Source organism: Rhincodon typus, chromosome 5 (genome assembly GCF_021869965.1).
Source record: "Rhincodon typus isolate 14 chromosome 5, sRhiTyp1.1, whole genome shotgun sequence".
NCBI lineage: Eukaryota > Metazoa > Chordata > Chondrichthyes > Orectolobiformes > Rhincodontidae > Rhincodon > Rhincodon typus.
Genome location: NC_063336.1, coordinates 91,751,357 through 91,775,054, shown reverse-complemented (window position 1 = coordinate 91,775,054; position 23,698 = coordinate 91,751,357). Strand labels below are relative to the sequence as shown.

Below are 23,698 nucleotides of genomic sequence, written 5' to 3'. Positions count from 1 at the left end.
GAATATAATCTCCTGGGAGAAGTGAAAAACAACAATAATGGGAAAGAATATTCTGGAAAATTGCTCTCCAACCAGCAGACCCTCACATTGCACCCCTCTCATAGAATTAAACTTGCCAAGGACATCACATGGACTGACTGTTTCTATTAAGACAATTACTTCGATGCAATGTGATCTGTGCTACGTAGAATTTAGCCCAATTCAGAGCTGAACTGACCAAAACTGCCCTTTCCACAGCACCTTCCCATGTAGATGTAGGAAGGGTAACACCAATCCTTTTGCCACCCCACTTCTCCTTCCAGTACTTACAGATGTAACAGCAATTTATGTGGACTTGTTTTGGTTAATGATTTTTGAACTGTATTTGCTGCTAACTATGGCTTGCTCCACATTGGGAGACCAAAGGCAGAGGTTGGGTGATTGCTTTATGGGTCACCCCAGTCAGTCTGAAAATGTAAACCCAAGCTTACAGTTGCGTACCATTTTAATCCTGAACATTGAGCTCAGGCAGACATCTACAGTGTTCTGGCGTAGCATCTACATCTAATGATGAGTGTTTCTAAATTCATGAATTGGGAGATAAGGAGGACCAAGACCATGCAATTTAGAGGGAATTTGAGGGATTCTTTTTCACCTAGAGGATTGTTGATATCTGGAACTCACTGCCTAAAAGTATAGTAGATGGGGAGAGCCCTCAAGACGGGTGGCAGAGTGGCTTGGTGGTTAGCACTGCTGCCTCACGCGCCAGTAACCCGGGTTCAAATCCACCCTTGGGTGACTGTCTGTGTGGAGTTTGCACATTCTCCCCGTGTCTGCGTGGGTTTCCTCTGGGTGCTCCAGTTTCCTCCCACAGTCCAAAGATGTGCAGGCTAGGTGGATTGGTCATGCTAAATTGCTCATAGTGTTCAGGAATGTGTAGATTAGGTGGGTAACAGAGGGATGGGTCTGGGTGGGATGCTCTGAGGGTTGGCGTGGGCTTGTTGGGCTGAAGGGCCTGTTTCCACACTGCAGGGATTCTATGATTCCCTTTCAAAGAAGTGCAGACACCCAGTACCCATTACACCACCAACCACATATTCCAAAGGCTTACTACTCTGGGAATTGAAAAGCTGCCTAAAATGCAGTCAGTTCCTGCTTTTATATAGTTTAGACTCATGTCCCTTCCATTCTGTTAAACTGGAATAGTCAATCAACAGGAATCAATAGAATTCTCAACTTATTTTATAAACCTTCATTGAGTTATCTTTAAGTCTATACTACTCAAAAATAAATAAGATTGTCTATGAAGCTGAGGTACTCTGAGCTCTAGTCCTCTCATGGCAATTATCATCGACCACAAAGCAGAGACCAAAAGAGTGTTTCCAATATGGTCTAACTCATGGCCTGAATAACGATGGAATGGCGTTGTCTGTATTAATAGAACTCTCTACCTTACCAGCTTTATCTACATTTTCTCCACAATAGTCATAAATCTTTGGTGATCTGTGCTCAATAGGATCTCAATCATTTTGTTCTCCATCCATTTCACCATTGTTCCCAGCAAATAGAACATGTAGTTTATGATGACCCTAGCAACACGTGTGTCATTACAACGCTATACTGGTATTAAATGTTCTGATCGTAAAGGTTCATCTGCAGTGAAATTTTGGGGGTAAGTCATACTATAAAATCTGCCTTCCACATGCGGTAATAAAGGTCAATATTAAAGGCATCATTTAGCCAGAGACCATCTAAGGTTTTCTGCAGCTGTTTCAATTTACCACTAACTGGCATATGGTCAGAATTTGTTTTTTGCTTCCTAGGGACAAGCTCATGTCTCATGTATGCCTGGAACTGTTCGCCGTTGGAATTACCCATCTCCAATCTGCATTGGTAAGTGAGCAAAGATCCCTGTCAATTGGTGAATTCTCTAACTTAGGTCCAGAAAGGAAGGATTATGCTGCAATACCAGGCAATGAGTGAGAAATGATTTTATGACTGGATGTTATATCCTGAACATCTAGGAGCTCAGTCTGGTGCTCACACTGCCATCACAAATGAAATCAGATAGTTCATCATGGGATGGGAATTGAACCTGGTACGCATTCCATATTGCTGGCTTTTGTTTCTGTTGCCAGTTGGACTAGTTCAAAACTGTTTTGTTTCTAAGTAATCACGTATAAAGTATGTCCATTCTGAAAGTAAGAACTTGGACTTCAGAAAGCACAAAATTCGCACTTGATCGAAATTGCCATGAAACGTATTGTCTGACGGTTGTACGTCTCTCTCACTAGGCAGGGCATTAGTTCCTGGGCTGTCATTGTGAATTGATTTTGTAGAACAATGACAAAACCTCACGAGCAGACTATCTGAGAGAGAACAGGAAGTTTTATGCTTCACGTAGCAATGTTCATTCCTGGGATGGTGCCTCAGCATAATGTATTAGAGGTCAGATTGCTGTATGGCTCTCAGACTTTACAAGCCCCTTTGTGCACTGATATGCAAGGTGGAAGCAGCCTGCAACCGCTTCATAGCAGGTGTAATAGTGTCAAGTGGGCTTCTGCCTGTATTGAAATGGGAGCTGAGACATCAAACCCAAGACACTACGTCCTGGTTGGGTTTGCAAGAGTCCTTATGAAGTCGGCTACCACTCCTGCACATGGAAAAGAACAGACTCTGATTTTTGAGCAGTCTTGTGCCAACCTGCTATCAAAATTTTCTAGGCTCCTTAAAATTGACAAATTGCCCAAAAGCCTGCAACAAGTCTTAACATTTGCTCCAGGCAGCACGTATGACCTCTTTAAGAGATGCCGGCTGACTTTATTGTAGTAAAATGAAAATGGAGAGAAAAGTGCTGACGAAGCCACTGTGGGAAATTTATGTTTCAGGTCAATGAAGGATCACAGAGCTGAAATGTTTAATTCTGTTTCTCTTTCCACAGGCGCTGCCTGTCTGTCTGAGTATTTTCAGCATTTTCTGTTTCATTTTGGATTTCCAGCATCCACGATATTTTACCTTTGGGTTTTAGTAATACAGGCTGGCATTAGGTGGTGCTAGGTCCAGACACATTTGGTGGCCTTCCCATCTGAGTCTTAGTGCTGACTGCTGTGCATGACTATAGGTTCAAAGCAGTGGGCAGCACAAATGTTTGCCTGCTGAATGCACTGCAATGCCCACTCCTGTTGTTGGGCTCTGTTCAATTTTGCTGGCTAGGAGTCTTAGTTGCGCTCATGTCTGCTTGAGTTAATTGCCTAGTTTAGATTCAAACGACAATGCAAATCTGGAATTTGAAACATGTTTTGTAGTCTGTTGATTCACATCGTGGAACAATCAGCCCCTTTGTGCATGCAGAACAGAATTAGGCCAAGCTGTTGGAGTTAATAGTGTCTCTCACATGGGTAAGTTATAACCTGTTTATATTTAAACTTACAAAGGTACGTTTGGTTGTGCAGTCTTGGGGTGCTAAATGTGCCAGATAAATGTGAGTTGTCATTGGACATAAATTACAAACTGAAGTTTAATTAGGATCTCACTTTCAAATTCATGTCAGTTACACATTGAACATTTTAGCTGGAAATCTCTGCTAAATGCAGCTCCAATAATTAAGGGAAGGTAACGAACACAAAGACAACATATTAGATCTTAGAGTAGTTGCAACAAATAAATGAAGGCTTCTTTTTTTCTTGATAATCAGCTAAATGTGGAGGGATATTGACAGACATGAACAACGTCATTCTGAGTCCTGGATTTCCTGGAAATTACCCAAGCAACTTGGATTGCTCATGGAAGATTTTATTACCCATTGGATACGGTAAGAAAACTAAAAAGATACGGATAATTTATTCAAAATTACTCAGTGTTTATGAATGCCACTCGCAACTTTAAAGTCAATTTGGAATGGAGACATTATGTCGAATACTAACCTTTTCTCCTCTGTTAATAACAATGGATTTCTTCAGTCAGTTTTAAACGCTTTCCTCATCATTTATAAGCATCCTCATTTCATGTTATCTCTTGATGACAATTGGTAGTCACTGGGCCAGGCGCGTACTCTGCTCGTATAACTGTAAAACAAAATGTAGCCTCCATAGCACGTTAATTTTTACAGGGAGAAAGGGAGGGTTCCTGGGGACTCAGTGACAGGTTATGAGCTCAGCTCATAAACTCAGGAGCAGGATCACAGAGCTGGAGTACCTGCCTACCTCAATGGCATGGTCACGCTTGAAGATTTTCACTGGACACCTGACCAGATTAACCACGCAGCCAATAGGAGAGAGAACCCAGAGGCATTTTTCGGTGGAGCGTAACAAAGTGTCCACAAATTTGGAAGGAGGTATGAATAATTAAGGGCTGGGGTCTGGGCACAATTGGGAGGGAGAGAGTGGAGGAAAGACTCTGTAGCCGAGTGGGAGGTAGCCTGTGCATAGTGTATAGCATTGACCATGATTATTCAAGAGGGACGGAATGAAAGGTCTGGCCATGGTTGTGGAGGAAAGAAATGTGTGGAGAGATAAGTAAGGGGACACAAGAAGAGATTCCTTTGCACAATTGGGATGGGATGGGCTAAAAGCTGAGAAAGTGGAAGGAGCCATCCTGGCCCACAAGGAAAATTTAAAATTAAAAGTGTTAAAATTGTCCTTTCGGCTTCATTTGTATGCAGGGTCTAACTTTGAGGAGGTTTAACTCATGAAGAAACCATCATTGGACACTTCCCTCCTACGGCCCAACATTGTCCCACCATGGTCTACCCATCCAAGCTCATATTTTAGCAATGAAGGGTAGTTAAAAATTAAACATTTGTGCTAGATTCTGAAACCCAATTGAAAATGATAAGTTTAACTGTAGTGTCCTCCATAGTCACATGTGGCACAAATGTCGGCCAAAATTCCTTTCATGATGAAATTAAAGAGCTATTAGCTCATTTTTTAAAACGGATTAATACTTCCAGTAAAATGGCTGGAAGACGATTTTCAGATGATTGTGAAGTATTCATGCATTGTTATGCCATGGCATAATTTCAAAGGCTTATTTATGTGGATTTCCATTGTGTCTTGAACCTTGATGAGGAAATTCAAAACAAACAGAGACAACAGCAGTGTGTTTGAAATGCTGAATTTTGTTACAGAATTTAAGGAAAACCTTGATCAATTTATGAAGGGGAACTGAGATATGTAATGCTCTCTTACTCGAAAAAAGTGCAACTTGCTCGCAAAGCCACGAGTCAATAGTTTGCACACATTATCCTGGATCCTGGAAAAAAATAGAAAAGTTTTCAATATTTTAAATGCCTGATAAATGCCAAGTTGTAATGCTTTTACTGCTATTTTGGGTAATATACCTCAGTTTAAGACCTTATGGAAACTTGGGAGCATAGATACAAGTTTTCTGAGAGATGGGAAGTAGAGCATAGTGATGAATTCCATGTTTCCCACATTTGAAACACTAAGGATTCTTTAAATTTTTATTTCATAATTTAGTTCTAGGGAAGGACAGGATATAAAACTGACAGTGCCTTGTTAGTACCAGTGTTAGTATGAGTATTTGTTTTAAGCCACAATATCTAATCACATGCTGGCTGCTTTGTTTGAAAGAAAGCTTGGAGGGTGTTTGAGAGAAGTTCCTTTCTCTTCATTGTTCAGCTGGACTTGCCTGAATTGGCAATCTTCCAAATGATTTTGTGTCCTTTCTAAAGAAGTCAAGACTTATTCATTCTCTTGGTCCGATAAGACAGTTTAAACATAAATGTTTCATCTCTGAACACCATAGCATAATTCAATTTAGTTGCTGGGAAAAGGTGACTATGACAGAACACCACAGTTCAACAAGTTTTACCAGAATCTAAAGCTTTCCCTATTGAATTTTCCTTAGTTCTCTAGGCATCATGGTCTTTAGTCAAGCTTCAGCACAAACCTAATTTTGAGTAAAGCCATTGCTATGAGTAATTTTTTTAAAAAGACACACAAGATCCAAAGCTTAATAACTGGCCTGATGAGTCCAAAATTAAGGAGATTATAATGAACTTTGTGGCCATACCAGTGTTTTATAAAGTAGTGCACCACATGTCAAGAAGATTACAAAGTCATTCGGCGAGATGTGGAAAACATTCCGGGATGAGAATTGAGAGGCCGCAATTATTTCCTTCAGTAAAGATAAGGTTGAAGGAAGATCTAAATTGTTTAAAATTGTAAGGGGTTTACACAGAGTAGATAAAGCAAAAATGCTACCATTGGTGAAAAGATAGGGACCAGGGGTCATTGATTAAAAGTGATTAAAAGAAGCAATGGCAACGTGAGTAAAAGTTATTTTAGATGGTGGATGGTCAGATGTTGGAGTGGTCTATCTGTGAGAATCATGACTGCTATGTTTGGATCTGCAAAGGCAAATTTTGAATGCATTAAATCACCACCCACTATGATGATGCCCTATGATGGACCTGTGGACAGAACAGCTTAGAATCTTGGAAGAATAAGATCTAAAATCCAAGTCCTCCTCATCATGTCTGACATATCACTGTATCCACAGTTTCTAACATGCAATTAACTTATTCAATACAACAGCCTATTACCATAGCTTTGATCTGCTACATAAGACCCTGTGGATCCATATAATTCAGGAGGATACTGGCAGCAAGCCGACCACATGGTGAGGTGTAGACTCTGTTTACCTGTGTATACAATAGTCAATTGGCATTCCAAAGTGTTATAGTTGCAGTCAAGACCCTTAACTCTTGTTTTTCTTTAAAAAAATCCAAAGTCCCAGTTATTTACTGGGAGAATTAAGCTATAGCATCAATGGTTTAAAACAGAAGGCTTTTTTTTAGAAATTGAATTTCAGACAAAGCAAACGCTAACTACAATTTTAGGTATTCTCCTCTGCTTGAAAACCCAGAATTAACATGAGATAAACATGAATTAACAGACAGATGCCTTTGATTATAAATTACACATGAAATGACAGCTATGACTAAAAGAGATCTGATGAATTGGTTCAGCAACCCACTCAGCGTGTACGTTATCACTCTCGGTCCTAAATGTCCTGTATAACTCTGTCGTCCTCTAAGGGATGTTAGTCCCCCTCTTCACAGGAGCTAGTTTGATCCTGACAGCAGTGCACAACTGACCGAAGTTCCACAAGGATGGACTTCACCAAAACTATCTAGAGAATCTCCTCAACTCAGTCTGGATGGTATGGATCCACCAATGCTATCTTCAAGTCACAAAAACCATTGCATCAGCTGTGTATGTGGCCTATTGTTAGCTTCTCATCTCGTTTCTGTCTCCATCAGCTTTCTTATACTGCACCACTGGATTCATCAACTTCTCTGCAACTCTGGCTCTATCTCCTTTTGCACAGTTTTGACCAGAAGTTTGATTTCCAATCCAGTTTCCATCTTAGCATTCTTAGCAACTCTGAGAGTCAGATTTCCTTTTCCAGTTAGGACCTGTACCTAAAAGTACAAAGCCTTGAAACCATGGGTTCTATCATAAAATGGAACCAGATGGTAATTGTACATCAGTGTATTTAACTATATGCAGGCAATGGGGGACAATTGGTCTTCCATTTAAGGACATGTAAAGAGATACTTACTCAAACTGTGCAGTATTTCAGTTATGAGCTGTGTGTCCTTATAAAATTTGACTTTGAAAGTAACTGTAAGACTGAATAAAGATTGGGTCTAGAATTATCCATCACCATGTTGGATGTTCAATTGGTAAGATGATTGAACAAGACCTGCACACTCAAACATGGATTGGCTACACAGGATAGCTGACTAAATACATATATTAGCTGGTACCTGTTGCTTCATGAAAATATTTGATTTTTTTGTACAAGTAGAAAACATTGTGAGGTAAATGTTACATGAATTTATCCCCTAAAAGGTGATTATGTAGCTTAAATTTAAAACTCACTGAACATACATTATGTATCTAAGTAGGAAAAAAAGAATGCTATCAAGCTGAAATAAAAATGTAATTGCACTTGTCCAGTTGAGATTATCTCTGTGATGTTGTCAAAATATTGGTTTTGCTTTGTGAGAGAATGTGCTCTCACTTGTTGTCATCCTAGCTGATGACACTATGGTCAAATCAGATCCCAGAATGAAATCTATCTTGATGGATTTTTTTTTACGTTAGTTATCATGTTGGTCATTCATTAGGAACACAAGACAACAGGATACTTTAACAATGTCACTATAGTTTATTACACAAAAGACAAAAACAAAAAAAAACTAGATATTGAACACAGTTAGAAAATAATCTTAAAACACCCAGCTATATAATGTTCCAACCTATTTCCCATCACCATCAAATCCAGAGAAACTATCCCTCTCTATCAACGTTTTAAATTTGACTTGACTGATTTTCCCTAGTTTCTGTTCTGTGATCTGTGTGATTTTCTGTGATTTTTTTCATGAATGTATACAAAACTGAGAGCTTAGAACTTCTTAGCTTCTAATAATCTGTAAATTTTTAACTAAACGTTCCTCATCTGGAAGCTTCACAGACTAAATTTTTCTCCTGAGGGGGTTATTCCCATAACTGCCCGAATAAAGAAAAAAAAAATCTTTTTTTGGATAGAGACTATATTTGCATCTGAGCCCAGTTAGATCTCTTCCAAACTGCCTTAAAATCTCTCAATTTGTATGTTTCTTAATTCAAATAAATCCTTTATCAAACCAAAAACAAGCTAATGTCCATCAATGTTTACTCCAACTGTTATAAACTACCACTGTATAACCAATTTTCTGTTAATACTTTAGGAGGTTTCTTCTTTTCAGATATATCCTTGATTAGGTCACTGTTCTAGACAGGCTGGTGGACCTAGTTTTTTTTAATCAATTCACAAAAGTAACCAATACCCGTATGTCACTGTTTTAAAATTCCAAATTGAGGGACGTCTGTTGGGAAAATGGCTTTGTGGCTGAAGAAAGGGAAGAGATTTCTGCCAGCAAACACATCATTCATCACAAGGTGCTTTTGTGTGAAGCGCAAATCCAAACACTGATGAACTGTATTTTATTTTTTAATGCTGAATAATAGAAAAGTTTTAAAAAATAAATTATCAACAGTTTGCTGACAAAAATGCACGGAGGGTAACAGGACCAGTTTTTAAGAAAGTTCACTTGGTTGATTCCTGAGACAAAGAGATTTATCTTTTGAGAAATTGAGTAGATTGGGCCTACAGTCATAGTGAGAGTTATGGAGATATAGAGCTGAACAGAATGGAAACAGACCCTTCGGTCCAACTTATCCAAGCTGACCAGATATTCTACATTAATCTAGTCCGATTTACCAGCATTTGGCCATATCCCTCTAAACCCTTCCTATTCATGTACCCATCCAGAAATCTTTTAAATGTTGTAATTGTATCAGCCTCCACCTCCTCAACTGGCAGCCCATTCTATACACGCACCACCCTCTGGGAGAAAAGGTTGGCCCTTAGGTGCCTTTTAAATATTTCCCCTCACCTTAAAGCTATGCCCCCGTGTTTTGGACCTCCACACTCTGGGAAAAAGATCTTGGCTATTCACCCTATCCATGCCCCTCATGATTTTTTAAAAACCACTATAAGGTCATAGAGTCTTGGAGTCCTAAAGCACAGAAACAGATCCTTCAGTCTGGCCAGTCCATGCTGGAAAATAATCCCAAACTAAACTAGTCCCATCTACCTGCTCCAGACCCATATCTCTCCAAACATTTCCTATTCATGTACTTGTCCAAATATCTTTTAAATACTTTAATTGTGCCCACATGCACTGCTTCCTTAGAAAGTTGATTCCACACGTGAACCACCCTCTGTGTAAAAAATTTGTCCCTCAAGTCTTTTTTAAATCTTTCTCATCTCAACTTAAAAATGTGCCCCTAGTCTTGAAATCCCCCACCCTAGGGAAAAGATAACTACAATTAACTCTATCTATACGCCTCATTATTTTAATGACTTCTATAAGGTTGCTTCGCAACATCCTATGCTCCAGTCATCATTGGTATTCAGAAGAATGAAAGCTGATTTTATTGAAAAGTATAGTATTCTGATGCAATTTGACAGTAAGATGCTGAAAAGGTGCTTCCCCTCATGGAAGAGTCTAGAGCTAGAGGATACAGTTTAAACATAAGGGATCTTCCTTGCAAGATCGAGATGTGAAAATGCTTCTCTGCCCTTCAACCATGAGCAGTGGAGGGTGACCATTGTGCATACTCAAGGCTGAATTGGAGAGATTTTGATCTACAAGGGAGCCAGGGATTCTGAATTAAGATTGGATAGACGAGGCTTAAGTTTGCAAAGTAAGAAATGACTTGATTGAAGCATAGAAAAGCCTGAAGGTCTTAACAAACTAGATATGGAGAGGATATTTCCTACTTTGAGAGAATTAAAAATTAAGGATCACTGCTTCAAAATTAGGGGTAACCCATTTAAAAAGAGATCAAGTGAAATTATTTCTGTCACAGGGTCATGACAGTCTGGAATTCTCTTCATGAAAAGGCAGTGGAAGAAAAGACCTTAAATATATTTAAGGCAGAAGTGGATCGATTCTTAGTAAGCAAGGGAGCGAAGGGTTATAAGAATTTAGCAAGAATGTGGATTTGAGGTTATATAACCAGATCAACCATGATCTGATTAAATCTCTAAGCAGGCTTGACAGGCCGACTTCTACTCCTAGTTCATCTACTCGTATTGGGGGTAGTCAGGAAAGTAGAGTTAAGGACACACTCAGATCAGCCATGAGTTTATTGAATGACAGGCTATAACTAAATAATGCCATTTTTGAACTATCTTTTAGAAGGTTGAAGAGGCAGAGATGAAAGAATACGCAGCATTAGTTATTGAGTGATCAAGCCAAATATTTGATGAACCTCAATGTTTCCTACATTGCGAAATGGCAGCATACGTCTACCAGAAAGAAACTTAAATAGATTTGAGTTGCAGAGATATCAGGAAAAAAAACTAAAGATTTGCATGATTTGATGTTCAGGGAGCATTTATCATTAACTTTCCCTGAAGCAGTTGAATATTTATTATGGGAGTCCCACGTGAGATGAATTGTACATGGTTTATGAAAGCAGCAGACTTGTTAGTCTTTTGCTTCTTATTGTTGGAAGACTGGGCCTAACGGTATTATCACTGAACTATTAATCCAGAGACCCAGGTAATATTCTGGGGACCTAGTCTAAAATCCTTCCTAAAATCAGTGAAAACTTTAAGAATTAAGAATCAAAAATGACCGTGAAATTAATTGTCGGGGAATAAAAACCCATCCTGTTCACTTATGTCCTTTCGGGAAGGAAATCTAGTCTCCTGACCTGATCTGGCCTACATGTGACTCTGAACCCACAGCAATGTGGTTGATTCTTTTATTCAGGATGGACAATAAATGCTAGCCTCCCAGTGAGATCCACATCCCATGCAATAACATGAGAAAAAAGTGAAAATCATTGATATACAGTTGCCTCTATGTATCTGAAAGCCAGGATTACACCTTCCAGCTGTGAGATTCCTTGGTTATGGTTTCCCAGTCAAGCCACTAACTAAACTATAGAATGGTGTCATATTAAACCACAGAAGTAGCACATCAAGTCTCACTGTATTGCATCTAATTTGAGAGCAGGAGAAGGAAATGTGAAGAATAAGTGTCAAAGGTAATGTTGAGGGTATTGAAAAAACACTGACTGACCACACACAGGAGATGAAACAACAACATCAAAGTACATGCCCTGCAGGCTATAACAGTTCATGTAGACACAAGCATTCTTGTAAAGAAATGATGCATGGTGATTGGACATAAATAAAAGTTGCAAGTGCTTCGTTGTATTTGCCAAATAACATGTGATTGTCTCTGCTTCATTCCAGCTCTGTAATAATTTCTTTAATTCTGACTCATGTGCCAAACAATAGAAAAGATTATTTAACAGTATCTGTTAACATGAATTAACTTCTGACTGAACCTGTTTTCTCCATCTGAATAGAACATTAATTAAATTGGACACCTGCATCACGCACTGTGGGTTGTCTTAATCTTCCAGTTAATTTACTGCATTGAATGTCCTAGAGGCAGGATTGCAGTGATGTCAAACATTTAGAGATAATGCGGTGAACCCAATCTAATCTTGAGCTATTATCATTCACAATGCTGAAATTGTAGGAAGAACATTTCTCTCACAAAAGTGTGGGATGGGGGTGATATCTGGGATTGGAGTATCATATAACCTCCCTCCAATCAGGAATGAACTAGGAGGTGATGGGGTCATAGTGTAGAAAGGTGTGAAGTGGGAAGCCCCATCCCCTTCCTCACTGTCCCCATTAAATTAGGGAAGAAAGAGTTAAGGACTAATGTTCCACCAGAAGGTCAATTGAGTCACTTAAATGGCCAATTAAGGGTTCACTTCAGCAACTTTGCCCAGCAGCATTCAGTCCATCAACAGGATTTGCTGCCTATTTAAAACCAAAAATATGATTTGAGAAGTTAAAAATCCTGCCTGTGTTTTTTTTTCAACAGAGAGGATTGTTTAAATTAAACTCCTTTTGTGTGCATTATTCTGAACAAGTTGTTCACTGCATAGTTTTACTTCAAGAACTTGATTTAAATATGTCATTGGACTAAAAGTGCCAAAAGAGTGAAGTATCATTTCTTAATGTTATCCAATTAATTTGTCACAAATCTCTTGAAACTTTAATAATTTATTGAGATGTTCATTACCAATTCAAAAGAGTGAGGCCTTATACTCTGCACTGAACTTATTAGCTCACAAGGTCAAAATGTAATTCCCAATTTGCACTGAATTTATTGGCTCAGTTGGGTTCTTGCTTCTTAGCACTGCTTTATGATGCCCATTAGAAAGAACATGCTGTGGACGTTGGATACATTAGGGAATAGAACTCAGAGAAAACAGAGTCTAGCAAATCATGCAATCACTTAGAGCTCTGCAACTTCCTCAGACAAGGGGATAAAATGGATCAGGAAGCAATAATGGTTGATTATGCATTTCAGGGATTTAACATAGGGCATATTAAATACTTAGCATGTATTTGACTTGTGCACATTTGTGCGTTACAAATAATGGGAGTGAATATCGACAGGGATTCTTTTCATTCCTTGATAACAATTTAGTGGGGTTTTCATGGCTCAACTGAGATGTTAAGGTGTTTAAAATAGTTTGGTGCTGTCATAGAGAGAAAAAAATTTCAAATCGATCAGCTGCACACTCACATATTCATATTCCCATGGTTTAGAAAATAATTATTCAAGGTTAATTGTGAGATTTTTATGTTCATGTTGTTGAAGCACAATTACAACATTCACTCAATTTTCAGTCAGCTCAACTCCACTAGTATAATAGAGTAGAAGGAGGAATTAATTTTATATTACAGACTGATTCTTTGGGTCTGTGTTTCAAGCTCAAATTAACAGCCAAACAGGCTGAAGGTTATTGATTTCTCAGCTGTGAGTGGTGCTGCGTGCGTGGAGTACATCATCAGAATGTCAACTTTTTTGACCAATATTGCGGAATTTTCCAAATAACTTATTAGTCTTTTCTCTTTACCAACAAAATGTGTCCACTTGACAGATGACTTTTCATTCTGTTTTGTAAAGTAACAGTGAGATTTCCCTCTTATTTATGATGCGTGATAAAGCTCACCATTGTGAAGCTGCATAGTGCAGATACTTATGAAAAATCATACCATGTAATCTTATGTACTACAGTTTGATTTAGAATTAGATGACGAAAGCATATGGGAGATTTCCAAGTCAAAACATAATAGTGATTGTGGTTCGAGTAACTTTGCTTTTCTTCTTCCCCATGGTGTTTTTTTGTAGCTAAAGTTTGCTTTTATTAATGCAGGTGCAGTCATTCAGTTTCTGAATTTTTCGACTGAAGCCAATCATGACTTCTTGGAGATTCGAAATGGACCACATTACGCTAGTTCTTTAATTGGACGGTTCAGTGGGGCAGAACTCCCACCAATGCTACTCTGTACTACCCATGATACCATCATCAACTTCTACAGTGATCATTCTGAGAACAAGCAAGGATTCAAACTTACCTACCAAGGTAGTATTAGCAGAAACAAGTTTTGATCAGAATGGGGAAACAAGCAATTTTTTTTGTTTTGTGCTCACTTAAATATATTTCAGAAGTTGTATAACCACTGACTACATTGTTGGAAGGTTTTATTTGTCTCTTAAGGGAGTAAAAATATGAAATGAACTTTCAGCAGAAACCCCATGGATTGTGCTATGCTGCGCTGTGTTTGAGTAAAGTTCCAATATAATACTTCATTGCAAGAATGCAACACAAATAGATAATTAAAATAATCAATTTACAAAATTCTGAGTCAATATTTAAAGAGAATATTGTCCTCCACAGACCTGTTTGGTCTTTCTTTATTCTATTTGTTTTTCATTTTTAAAAAAACCACAACAGGATAAATATAAAGTGGAACTTTTAAAATTGTGAAAACTTATGAGCGAGAGTAATGTCAGGGGAGAGGAGGAGGAATTTTAAGTGTTTATACTTTTTTATATTAAAGATTCACAGTCTTGAAAAATACACATTTGTCCAAAGTAGCTCCATTTGAGGACTTGCATTGCTAATTTTAAACCCTAACTATTAGATTTTTTGTATTGTACATTGTATAAACTGTAAGAATGGCAGGTGTTCTCGTAGTTGTGCACCTGCCTTTTTTTTTGCTTTACTCATGATGAAACAAAGTTTTATTACAGAAAATTAAGATATGTATGAGAAGTTGGCTAATAGACATTCAATAAGTTTTGAAAATTTCCCCGAGGGAGCAAGGTATTGAGGTATAGTTCTTAATATTGAAAAGCTTTAAAAGTTGAAAAGATTCATACCAAACCTTTTGTATGGTAGTATTTGCTAGGTGTGGTAGAAAAAATCTTGTGTTGTGGTAGCATTTCTGTTTTGGGTTTGAAGTTGGAGGGTTCAAATCCTGCTCTGGAAAATCCTGAAATTCAGCTCTGAATTTAGGATTGAAATTTGACAACCAATCGAGTCAGCTGAGTGAAGGAATCCCTACCTCCCTCACCAGGTGAAAGCACACAAGACCCTGGCTCCATATAACAGAAGTCACTCTATCAACTGGCATCCAGACAGTTCAGTTCAGGGAAGGAGCTTGAACATCCTGTCAGACTGTTAATCAGCCTGCAAATGCTTTCATTGCTTCGGACTGCCCTCTAAGAAAACGGGGATAAGAAAACTGTTTGTTCAATATGTGCTTCCCTACAGGAAATTTATTATGAGAGAATTTAATTTCAGCAATAATACAAGTCTAACTTTCAAAAATGAATTATGAATAGCATATTAAAGTGAGAATGGATGGGCATTTACAGTATAATTATCTTGTTTCGAACATTAAGGTACTTGCAGAAAATATTGGTCTCATTGGTTTGAGTGATTGACTTCAAATAATTTGGATCAGAATGGTAGTGACGCCAATGATTCATTCATTGAGGAAACCACTTAACTGATGCTAAGGAATAAGAGTAGATAGTCAAGCTAGACAATAATATTTTGAATTATCCCACTAAATTTTGTGTACAGTAACACTGCAAAACTCATCAATCAGAACCAGGTAGTAAAGAGTACCTAATGGATTTTTCTATTTATAGAATGTACCCGTGAGCAGTGGAGCAGGAGCAAGCAGTTCAGTTCCCTGAGTTTGTGGTACCATTTAATTAAATCAATGTTGATCTGTATCATAATTCCGTTTATCCACGTTATAGAAAAGAATCACGGAAGAATGCAGAGCAGAAGATGGCTATTCAGCCTGTCAGGTCTGTACAGGCTCTTCTAGTTTTCCCAACAGCCTCACTCTTTCCCACATGACTTTTCATTTTTTTTTCCTCTTTACTATCTGTATCCAATTATGTTTCAAAGGCTTCAACTGAATCTTTATCCACCACCCTATAATTCAGAGATTATATCAATTTCAATTAGTTAATTTCAAATCTCAATCACTCATGCATAAAGCAAGTTATTCCTCAGGTATCTTGCAGTTCTTTGCCGAATCTGTGCCCTCTTGTTATGGATCCTTGAACTGTTAGGTGCAGTTCTATTTCACTCATGATTTTAAACACCCCTCTCTAATCTTTTCGTTTCTTTCTGTGCTGTAAGGAAAACAACCCTCACACCTCCACATACTTGAAATCGTGTCATCCTGTAACAACTGTCATACCTCTTGTCTGTGCCTTCTCCAAAACCTTCACTTATTTCATCAAGTGCGATGCCCAGAATTTTACACTCTTGCAGATGAAGCCAAGCTAAAGATAACACAGTGTGGAGCTGGAGGAACACAGTAGGCCAGGCAGCATCAGAGGAGCAGGAAAGTTGATGTTTTGGGTCAGGACGCTTCTTCAGAAATTCTTCGTCGGAAATTTCTGAAAAGAATTTCTGAAGTTCAGAGTTTCAGAAATTTCTGAAGAAGGGTCCCGACCCAAAACTTCAACTTGCCTGCTCCTCTGATGCTGCCTGGCCTGCTGTGTTCCTCCAGCTCCACACTGTGTTATCTCTGACTTCAGCATCGGCTGTTCTTAATATCTCTAAGCCAAACTAAAGTCTTGATTCAGTTTTGCATAATATTGCTGCATTGATACTCTATGATTCCATTTGTCAAGACCAAGATCTTGCTGATTCCAAATTCAGAATTCATCTCAGTGATAGTGATCACAAAACTACAAGGCTGTTCTAAAAAAAATCTACCTACTTCACTAATTATGTTGTCTTAAGTTGTGGTCTTAAGTATATGTTACTCCAGGACTATTCTAAGGTCTTTGGCACTAACTGCTCTTTGAAATATTCCTCAGTTGAACCAAACCAATCAGCACTCGCAACAGCAAGAGTTCAAGAGTGCAGTTTACCAACAATTTCTTAAGAACAGTTAAGTATTGTCAATAAATATTCGCTTTGCTAGTAATGATCACTTCCCTTGAATGAAAAGGAAATAAAAACAATTTCCTTCTCTTCTATGTGCTGCTGAAAGCTTTTCCTGCTTTAGGAAGCTGCTGCTCATTTCCCGAATTGTACTCAACGCTGAGAGAAAGCTGACTGTCTGCCCATGTCTGGAAAGCAGCTGATTTGTGTGCAAGTGTTTCAGTATTTCACCACTGTAGATTATTGAAACTTTGACAAACACTGGCAAAGTTACAATCGGATGAAATATGTCAAAATCATCCCATAAGCCATTGATACTTCCTGGTGGGGAGCCCTTCATTTGAGGGCTAACGTTCTTGAATGCCTGTTCAATTATGGGAGCTATTAAGCAAAGTCTGAAGTCCGGAGCTCCAAAATGGTTGCGTTAGTGTCACATCACCATTGTGATTTTTCTGATCTGCAAGTGATTAATGGAAGTTTGATGCTAACTCCATAATTGCAGCATCTTTCACATTTCACGTTAGAATATACATGAGTACTACTGCTGCCTTTCTGGAATTTGAAGGACCCACTTAGTGGTCAAAAAATGACAGTTCCAAGTCCAGAGATAGTAGGAACTGATGAAGGGTCTAGGCCTGAAACGTCAGCCTTCCTGCTCCTATGATGCTGCTTGGTCTGCTCTGTTCATTCAGCTCTACACCTCGTTCCAAGTCCAAAAGGTTTTGGTGGAGAAGAGGTGGGGACACCTGCATTGCCATAAAGTAAAAGGCGGCCCAACACACAAACTTAGAAAAGGCAATAGGAACTGATAGCTTCAGTTGTCAATTGCCATGGTTCTAGCAGTGAGCCTCTGACTGCTGTACTTCAAGAAGCCCAGTAACTTCACCAGACTTGACAAGGTCAATTAATGCAAATACCACATCCCATCAACTGTACTGCGAGCCCCAGGCACTCTTCAATTCACTGGATCCCTATAACTCTCATACCCACAATTTCTAACAATCACGTATCTTACCTGATGTCCAGACTTCACCTCACGCGCACATGCTTACCACTGGTGCAAGGGTTGCACCCACATCTCTGAGCCTTTGTGCACTGCCACCTTTTGAACAATGACAGCCACGTCACCCAAACAGATAGCACAGTACTGAGCAACAGACACTATTTCCCTCTCACCAGCAGAAGTAAATGGGGTACAGTTGGATGGAGCAGGAGCTGAGTGGAGTGACTCATTGTACCTGAATTTCTTACCCCACTTTGAGAATTCGCTAATGACCTTTATTGGAACATTATGACCATCTACAGGCCTGAAACCATTGAAGATGAAAATGTTCTTTTTTGGTGTTGTCCTTTTTTGAAATCTGTTGTTATTGCCTGTCTTCTCAAACACTAAACCCTTAACACACAATCAATGCAAACTATAATTTCCAGCTCTAACCTCCCTTTCCTCTCCAAAGTCCTTGATCATGTTGCTGCCTCCTAAATGATAAACATCTCTAAATTGCCTCCAACGCAATTACATCCTTCCTTCGATAAGGTGACCAGTGCTGGGCACAGTACTCCAAAAGTGGTTTCATAAGCTTCCTTATTTCGTATTTAATTTCCCGAAGGTTAAATTATAACATTTGATTAGCTTTCCTAATTACTTGTGGTACCTGCACACTAACCATTTGTGATTCTTGCATGAAGACTCACAGATTCCTCTGATTCTCAAAGTTCTGATGGTAATGATGTCAATGAGTCATTCATTTAGGAAGCCACTGAATTGATGCTAAGGAATAAGAGTAGATAGTAAAGCTAGACACATCTTGAATTCCAAGAATAAAAAGAAAACATCTCATTATCAATCTGCGCAACATGCCAACCTGTCTGCAGTCCCCTTCACTAATAACCATGCACAATCATTGTATATCAAGTGAACGATTCTAAAATTTTTTTAAAAAGTATTTTGGTACGTAGGGTTGAGCAACAGCCTTAATGTAAACTTTAGTTTCAATCCTTGCAGCCAAAATGATCTCCACTGATCTTTTCTGTCATCTGTAATGTTTGGTTTTAACTTGTCTCTCCGTGCTGTTCAGAAAGAATGTATTAACTCGGAGCAGGAGTGAGCAATTCAGCCTTTTACGCCCACTCCACCATTTAATACTATCATGACTGGTCTCAACTCCAAATTCCTTCCTGCAATCCATCATCCTTCAATTCAATATGAATTAAAAATCCATCTCCTCAAATTTACTCAATCTTCTGGCATCTACCAAACTCTGGGGTTGGTGAATTCCACAGATTCATGAGCCTTTGAGAGAAATAATTCCTCTGCACCACTGTTTTAAATCTGCTCCCCCCTATCCTAACACCACAACCTGTCATTCCACATGAGGAAACATCCCCTCTATGTCTACTTTGTCAATCTCCTTTAGCATCTTATATACTTCAATTAGATCTCTTTTCATTGTTCTGAGCTCCAGAAAGTATAGGACTAAACTGTTCAATCTCTATTCATAAGACAAACCTCCTGTCTCTGGAATCAATCTACAGAACCTCCTATGTATTGCCTGCAATGAAATGCCTTTTACACCAATATTCCCCCATTTTACTTTCTATTTCTTTAGCAATAAATGCCAAAGTTACAGTTGTCTTCATTATTACTTGCTGTACCTGCATACCAGCTTTCTGCAATTCATGCATGAGGACACCTGTGTACATGAGGGTCCCTCTGACATTTCTTTCCATTGCGATGATAATTTGCCTTTCTATTCCTCGAACCTCACACTTAGTCACATGAAACTTAATCTGCCAAATTTTGGCTCATTCACTTAACCTATCCATATCCTTTAGCAAATTTCTTATTTCTTTATTGCAACTTACTTTCCCACCTATTTTAGTTTGCCTCTAATACGTAGCGTCCCCACAACCACGTCATTAATACAGATTTTAAATAGTTACATCTATTACTAGTATATACTTGGATTGTCACAGACTTTGCTTCAACCTGGAAAAGCCCTTCTTTGAATATTCTCATACACAGCACCCACAACATTATTTCGTCAATGCACATCACACTTTTGTGAGACACAACTTTGACTTAATAAATCCATGTTAGTAGTTTTTAGTTGGCTGATGCCTTTTTCTCCCAAATTGTTTAATATTATCCTTTGGTATCATTTCTAATAATTTCTGGGTGATGCTTGAATTACCTTTTCAGTTTTTTCAGAACAGCACAAAAATAAGAAGTCTCACTTTAATTAACTGAAAGGCACAAACACCTCTCATGAGCCAGTAAAAGCATCATGACCATCTGCAGCTTCTAAGTTACAACTCACAATGAAGTTTCATTATTTCTTTGATTAAATGCGAGAACCTTAGTGAATACTTTGTACATTGAACTTCCAATGACAAAGCAGTACTTGCAAAGATAAAAGTTATTTTGAAATGGTCCTTAGATAGGCAAAACAAATTTACAGCAGCGAGATAGTGATGAGGAAAGCAGCAGGAAATACAAATATAATTGCAAAATAAAATGCTGCAAAAGTTTCAGAAGTTTTTGATTTAGATGCATGAGATGAATTCATAATGCAAAATCCCGACTCTAGTGCACCCACATGGAAATCAATTACACCCACTCACTGCTTTAGTAAGTGCAAAGGGAAATACAACCCACTAAATTTCTATTTTCTCTTTGAGGCTTCTCTTGCTGAAACAATTCCTTTACAAAAAATTGTTTCAGCTTAACGATCTGGCATATCATTTAATTAATAAATTCTTTAAGGTTCAGCAGATGCAAGTTGGAGACTCAGTTTCCATCTTGTGTTGGGAAATTAATAAGCTTTCTGTCAGACAGAAGTGCGCATTGGGAGTGAGAGCAGAGTGCCTTGTCTTACCTACAAATTCAGGAACTGCATAACCTGTGTTAGGGAAAGAAGACTGACATAAAAGCTTTTATATTAAAGTTATTTCTAAAGCAAAATGAGTCTAACTCAGGTAATCTGAAACACCGGTCACGGTGAATTTGTTAGCCTCTTCCACAACAGAACAGAAAACTCAACAAGAGGATGCCTGTAATAAGCCAATGTTCTGATGTGATAACTTCACATCAGCCAAACTCTCTTTGGAATCATGTACAAATGTCCCTCCTTGTCTGCTGTGGTCATGTGACCTCTATCAAGAGGCATATACACTAAGCAGACATCTTATGTTTAATTCAGTAAAGACCTCATGTTGAATGCATGTACATATGAAACAAACTTGGGCACAAGTTTCATATGGCCATGCCAACTAATTTGAGTGGATCCAGGCCACGCTAGAATGCAAAACCGTGGTCAAGCCTACAGTAATGGCTGCAAGATGATCAATCAAAATCCTCAATGAGAATGCACCAAGGGAAAAATTCTAATGCAGATAAAACTGGACTGTTTCACTATCTTTTACCAGACTGCCCTTTAACAATTAAAGATGAAACATATAATGGCGGTAAGAGAAGCAAGAAACACATCACTGCTATAGTCTGCACCAAAATGGATGGCACCAAAAAGCTTCTTGTGATAGGAAGATCCAAGAAGACAAATTGCATTTTGACCATCAAGTCACTACCCATGTAACAAGTCAGATGGATGACCTCCAACACTTCTGAAGCATGGATCGAGAAAATGAGTAAAATGTATCAACAGAAGAAAAGGAAGAGTGTCAACTACCCTTCGATCCCAAAAAGTCTGATGAAGTCTGTTCAGTCCCCTGCCCGTTTCCCTTATTAATGCTGCTTCGGGCATTGAGGTGCTTTGGGATTTCACACTGCAGTGTACAAAAAATTGTAAGCATGTTTGACTGCAGTGACAACTTAGTGGACTCATCTGAAGACAGTGTGTGCCGCATAAAACATTTACAATGTTTTTCCAGAACAATTCCCAATGTTTGTCAATGTCTTTTACTGTACAAGATCAAGCCAATGTGAGGTGTGAATAAATTGAAAAGTAATGACATTTTTGAACATACTCATCACTATGTTTTCATTGTTTTTGGCACAGAATACGTTTGTAGGGAAATCAGCCACATGGAACTTTCTCAGCTATCTCAAAGCTCCACTTAACACAAATTTGAGAGTGATTTGACTTATTGCAATTTTACTATCTCCCCCTTTGAATCTTAAAGTTAAATATGAATTAATTGTGACACTTGATTGACTCTTAAACCTATGTTCATTGTGAGTCATGGAGAAACTTAGAACTGTATGAGAGGAACTCTGTAACGCCTCACATTGTGTTTCTTTCATAGTCAATGTTCAGGAGCTTCCTCCCTGATAGGACTAAGAGTCAGACTTATGAGAGATTATATGGCAAAATACTAAACCTCAGTGCCTTTATAGTTATTTTAACTGCATTTTTTTCTCCTTTGGGCATACAAGGAAGAACTTAAGCTTTGAGGATTATAATTACTTCAGATGTCTGGAACTTACTTGAAATATTCAAGGATGGCCTTACAAGCTGATTATCTCTTTGTTACTGATTCTAACCTTCTGATTATCATTCCTTTTAGCTTATGAGCTTCAAAGCTGCCCTGATCCACGACCATTTCAGAATGGATTTATCATCAATTCTGACTATAGTGTGGGTCAGTCTATATCGTTTGAATGCTACCCTGGTTACATTCTGATTGGGCAGCATGTTCTCACGTGCCATCATGGGATCAACAGGAACTGGAACCATCCATTCCCAAAATGTGAAGGTACTATCTTTATTCATTTCTCCTTTCATCACCTTTCTTTTCCTGCAGCTCCAGTCTGATATATGAATGCGCGTAAATTTCTCATATTCAACAAACCAGTGGATTGTTAATTGAGAACTCTTGTGCTCATTTGCCTTTGATTGTACCTTTACCCGTTCAAGGTATTTAGGCAGCATCAGACATGGACTTGGAAGTAAGCCTTTGTCTCCAAGAGTCATACACACTGACTCTGTTAGAGCTGTGCGGATCTGTAGGAGGCATAATTAGTGCAGGATGAAAGCTACTTTTAGGAGCTGTTCCATGGAGATGCATGAAAACTCTGGTGTTACGTACCAGCTCCACATTGATGGCGTTTTGATGGTGACAACTACAAAATTACACAATCTCTGACAGGAGTTGGAGTCCCAGCCTTTCATTGCTATTGTGACCTTGTAAGCAAAAGTAATGTTTTCTCACCTGGAAACAAAATCAGAAGTTGCTGGTAAAGCTCAGCAGGTCTGTCAGCATTAGTTCTGAAAGAGGGTCACTGGACCCAAAACGTTAAATCTGATTTTTTTCTTCACAGATGCTGCCAGACCTGCTGAGCTTTACCAGCAACTTTGGTTTTCGTTCCTGATTTACAGCATCCGCAGTTCTTTCGGTTTTTATGTATTCTCACCTGATCCACTTGCAAGAGGTTTTTGTTGTAAGAGTGAGCAACATCTCCCAAAATGATGAAGGATAAGCGACTGAGGGGTGATAGGAAATGATCATGGCTTCAGCACATTAAGACCGAGTCATGTAGAGCTGTATTTCATTTCTTAAATCAAAAAAGTTAGTTGTTATTTGAACAATCCAATAATTGCAAAGCTACATAAGCCAACATGCAATATGAAAGTAGCAGTGATAAATACCAAAACACTGCAAATTCAACTTTTATGAAGATTAACTGTCAGCCCAAGAAAATACATAGTTGAGGAACTCCAAAGCTGCTGCAGTGACAAGAGGCAGTGAGACTTTTAAACTCATTCAAAGCTGCATCATAGGAGTTTGTAGCTTTGTGAAGAAAATCCCAATGCAGTGATTGCAGGTTCTCAGACAAAGAATAACATGAAGAACAGAGCAAAGATCATGGATCT

At 38.6% G+C, this 23,698-nt stretch overlaps 1 protein-coding gene across 1 annotated transcript in view; it reads left to right on the top strand.

Moving 5' to 3' along the window:
* LOC109928798 (CUB and sushi domain-containing protein 1-like) overlaps positions 1 to 23,698 on the top strand; it is a 2,165,117-nt gene that overhangs the window by 1,899,872 nt on the left and 241,547 nt on the right. The window contains exons 43-46 of the mRNA XM_048597409.1: positions 1,803 to 1,872; positions 3,674 to 3,790; positions 13,818 to 14,027; positions 22,392 to 22,580. Of these exons, the coding sequence (XP_048453366.1) occupies positions 1,803 to 1,872; positions 3,674 to 3,790; positions 13,818 to 14,027; positions 22,392 to 22,580 (586 nt within the window). The remainder of the gene's footprint in view (positions 1 to 1,802; positions 1,873 to 3,673; positions 3,791 to 13,817; positions 14,028 to 22,391; positions 22,581 to 23,698) is intronic.